The sequence below is a fragment of the Nicotiana attenuata genome, chromosome 6 (assembly GCF_001879085.1).
Source record: "Nicotiana attenuata strain UT chromosome 6, NIATTr2, whole genome shotgun sequence".
NCBI classification, from domain to species: Eukaryota; Viridiplantae; Streptophyta; class Magnoliopsida; order Solanales; family Solanaceae; genus Nicotiana; species Nicotiana attenuata.
In genome coordinates, this window is record NC_031994.1 from 20,183,373 (window position 1) to 20,187,383 (window position 4,011).

General features: G+C 36.4%; 1 protein-coding gene across 1 annotated transcript; it reads right to left on the reverse strand.

Annotated features, from left to right (window-relative positions):
* LOC109227676 lies at positions 2,947 to 3,681 on the reverse strand. The gene has a single exon (XM_019392875.1). It carries the CDS (start codon positions 3,679 to 3,681, stop codon positions 2,947 to 2,949), a length of 735 nt encoding a protein of 244 aa, XP_019248420.1.

The following is a 4,011-nucleotide window of genomic DNA, read 5'->3' on the forward strand; positions in this document are numbered from 1 at the left end:
ACAGCTAATAAATATGGACCTAAGGGTTGGGATGTTGGAGAATAAGTGTTGGCAAGGAAATTGTGCTTCTAGATCAAAGAATTGTTATTGCCCGCAGAATACATATGTACTTTAAAAATATGGGTTTCACCAAGGATACATCTGCATTCGTTGTTTTAAAAGCTAGGAGGTATTATGTACAATTCGCATATAATAGCGCAAAGTCGTTATGGCCTTCATTGTGCAAAATCGCCATACCTAGCCTTGAAATCTCTGAAGGCTTACCATTTGCTACTTTGTTGCTTTGCTAGAGGTTCTAGTGGCACAACTTGCCCTTGTTATGGAGTTCTTGTTTTCCTTTCTACTTGTGATGGAGATGAGCTCGACACCGCAATATATATACAAAGGTTTGTGCTAGTCATTGAAGACGCTTCAGTAAACATCATTACCCGAACTACTGTTGCTAGCACATATGGGACTGCTGGTTTCTTTCTTATATGCAAATGGACTTGCCAATCAGCGGCCTTTGCACCTGTGGATGTTTATATAGCTACAATTAGTTTACCATTATTTTTGGTTGAAAGGCTTCTTGACTCGAACCTTGAGGACAAGGTTCTTATTGAGGACGGGGTATTGTTATGAATCAACTCCAGCCCTATAAGGATATCAACACACAAATAGCTATTGGGCTGAGAAGAGCTATTGGGCCGAGAACAAGCAATAGGGCCAGTCTATTTTGGGATCCGGGTTGAGCAATGAGCCCAAGAACAATTCTATTAAACAGAGTAGCGGTCAGTAATTTTGGGGGTATGCGTATTGTTGAGAAAAGTGTCTGCTTCTCCTCGTCTCCTATTCTCTAAGTGTAACCTTCTCATCCCCTTCTTCTATCTATCCCTTGTTACTTTACTTCCTGCAATTTCTATTGTAATTCTGCTACTAAGTTGTTGCATCTTGATATTTGAGTTGTAATCACATTTCAGTCTTATTAATAGAGTAGAGAGGTTTCAGTTATTGTTACTCTGGATTTGAGTTCATTACAGAAAATAAACTTATTTTACTCAAAGACCAAAGCAATGGTCTTAAGACTAAACTTTGAAAAGTATATATAGAGTGAAAGCCAAAGCGCGCGGTCAATTCAAACTATATAAAGCGGCTTAAATTTCAAACTAGAAAAACCGGCTTAAATTTTAAGCCACAACATTTATCGAAATGGACAAAATAAAATAAAGCGGCTGAGACACTGTATGTAATGCTGAATTAAAGTATCTTTCAGACCTTTAAGATCAAATTAAACTTACAGGGAAATTAAAGGCGATCGAGGAATTTTGAACTACCCGTTTGGGTGCTATAGTAATATATGTCTTCAAGAGAAGTCACAAATAGGTAAGTATTTCTAGAGTATAATATAGTTGACGTTGATACTAGTAGAAAAGTATGCATGCTCGTCATATAGTAAACCTCCGAGAGAAATCCAAACCGTCGTCGTATGTGGCATGACTCAATATGAGGAAAGTATATAAATAGTTATATATATATATATATATACCCAAATGAAAACCAAAAAGCCAATTGTCTTTTTGTGTACATCACATGTAAATGTAATGTAATATACCCCAAAAACAAGGACACCTAGCATACCAAACGCCAAAGCCAATTGTAACGTAAAAATTAAAACCCATATGTCAGCAATGTGAAAGGAGGAAGACAAGTGTATATGACCTTGTGACGCCAACTCTCAATTTTGGAAGTTATGATACATTCATATAATAATGCCATACTACTAGAGCCTACGCTTTTGTATTCTTTTGACTAAGAAAAAGAGTAGTCATGACGTTTCACAACGTCTGTATTAAACCTTAGCTATTCCATGAAGAAACAAACTGAAACTTAGTGGGCGTTTGGACATTAGAATTGTGAAATTACGGAAAAAATAAAAAATTAAATTGAGTAAAATTTTTATATGAAAATTAGAGTTGTGTTTGGATATAAATACAACTTGGAGCTGTTTTCAAATTTTTGTGAGTGATTTGAAGTGAAAATTTTGAATAATAGCTTTTCGGAGTTTTTTAAATTTCTTTAAAAAATTGAAATTCAACTTCAAGTGAAATTTAAATTTTTTATGGGCAAACATTAATTTGGAAAAAAATAAATTTTTTTTATGGCCAAACGAGCCCTTAAGTACCTCGGTTTTCTTTTGGTTCTTGACTCGGCACTGCAAGTTTCCTTCCAATTTTAGGGATGTGTGGATTTGGAGGTGGAGTGCATTTTGTGTCATCAGACATTAAGCGGCGTTTTGCCATTTGTATCGCTAATTCTGGAATTTCTTCATATCTAATTATATTATTGACTGTATCCACCTCAGACCGAGCTCGAAACGTCATAGTAAACAGTTTANTGTATCATTTGAGCATTTTCCCTTATCTCAGTAACCTAGTAATTGTTATCATCCCACATCACCCAGATCCTTCCATTCTTGGCTGATGCATAATTATTCAAACTACTCCACCCTGTGGCTATGTTTTTGTTATACTTCCTAGCTTTACTCTCTTTTACTCTTGTTTCAACTATGCCAGCTATCCCAATTTTTTTTGTTTTCAGGAGTTTTTTCAATTCTTTCTGCCTCTACCTTTTATTTATCCCCTTATATTCCATACTAACCAGTTCATAATGATCTCCTTGCCTTACCTCCTATGTCTGGAGGTACTGTTTTTGCACCCTTCCCCTCTCTACTCAATATTTGGAATCCATTCCTCAGTGGTACTGATCCCAAAAGTGGGAAATGAATGTCATTAAACTCTGTGATTTGACTTTCCACCTCTTTCCTTATATTCCCTGGTGTTTGTACTTCATTGTTTGTTGATTTCTGCTTCTCAGCTTCCCTTGACCCTTGTCCTACTTCCATTATTCTCCTACTATCCTGTTGTTGCATCATTCCTTTCTCTGAGGCAATTTCTTGTTCAATCTATTTTATCTTCCCTTTCTCCTTTTAACCCAATGTTGCACTACTTTCTTTGGCTTTCTCTGTTCATTCTTGGTATTCATTTGAATCTGCCTTCCCCTTTCCTGCTTGCAATCATGCCCAATGATTTGACATTTTTCACAGAACTTTGGTTTCCAGTCATAGATAACTGATTGCAAAAATGTTTTCCCGTTTGAATCTTCCACTATTATTTCATCCTTTAGAGGCTTTGTCATATCTACCTCTATTAGCATTCTAGCATATGATACTCTTAATTGTTTAGCAGTGCATTCATCAGCGTACATAGGTGTACCAATAGAACTTGCAATCCTACTTAGTGAGTTCACACCCCAGCAGTTCAATGGAAGTTTTGGAAATCTAATCCATAATGGAATCTCAGTGGGAAATTCCTTCTCAAAATCAAAGTCAGCTATCCATTGTTTAAGTATAATTTGCCTATTATTGATAGTATATGGACCAGCTAACAAAATTTCCCGCATATCTTCCATCGATTTAAATTTGATTATGTAATAACCATCCTCATGCATATATAACTCTGGATCTGGAATCGAATTCCATGTGTTTTCTATATACCTCTTCATTACGTTATATCCTGGCAAATCACCCAGAACATACGCAATTAAAGCCCCTTTCCATTTCTCTGTTTTTCTATCAACTTCTTCCTTATATTGTACTCTAATTTCACCATTTACCACTTGTGGAGGTATGTAGGTTAGTTTCATACCATTTTCAACTGCTCTATTCTTCGCAAATAAGCTTGTCCATGCTAATCTCCTGCTCCTTAGCTTCTACCTTGGTTTCTTCGATCGTTGTTACTGTTCCATTGGATTGCATCTGTGAATTGGTCTCATTCCTTTTGATTGCCTCCTTTTCCGTCTCTCGTTCCTTCATAGCCATCTCAAACCTCAATTGAGACCCTTCTGGTTCGTTAATTTGACTCCTAGCTCCAGATCCATTGTTTGCATGTGTCGGTTGTACCTCAGCTTCATTATCTTCCTTTGGTTCTTCATCATTTTTGTCTTCCAGCTCAAAGTTGTTGCTCTGAATTTTCC

Coding starts and splice junctions, on each gene's coding strand:
- LOC109227676 (XM_019392875.1), bottom strand. CDS start 3,681: ATGAAACTAACCTACATACCTCCACAAGTGGTAAATGGTGAAATTAGA.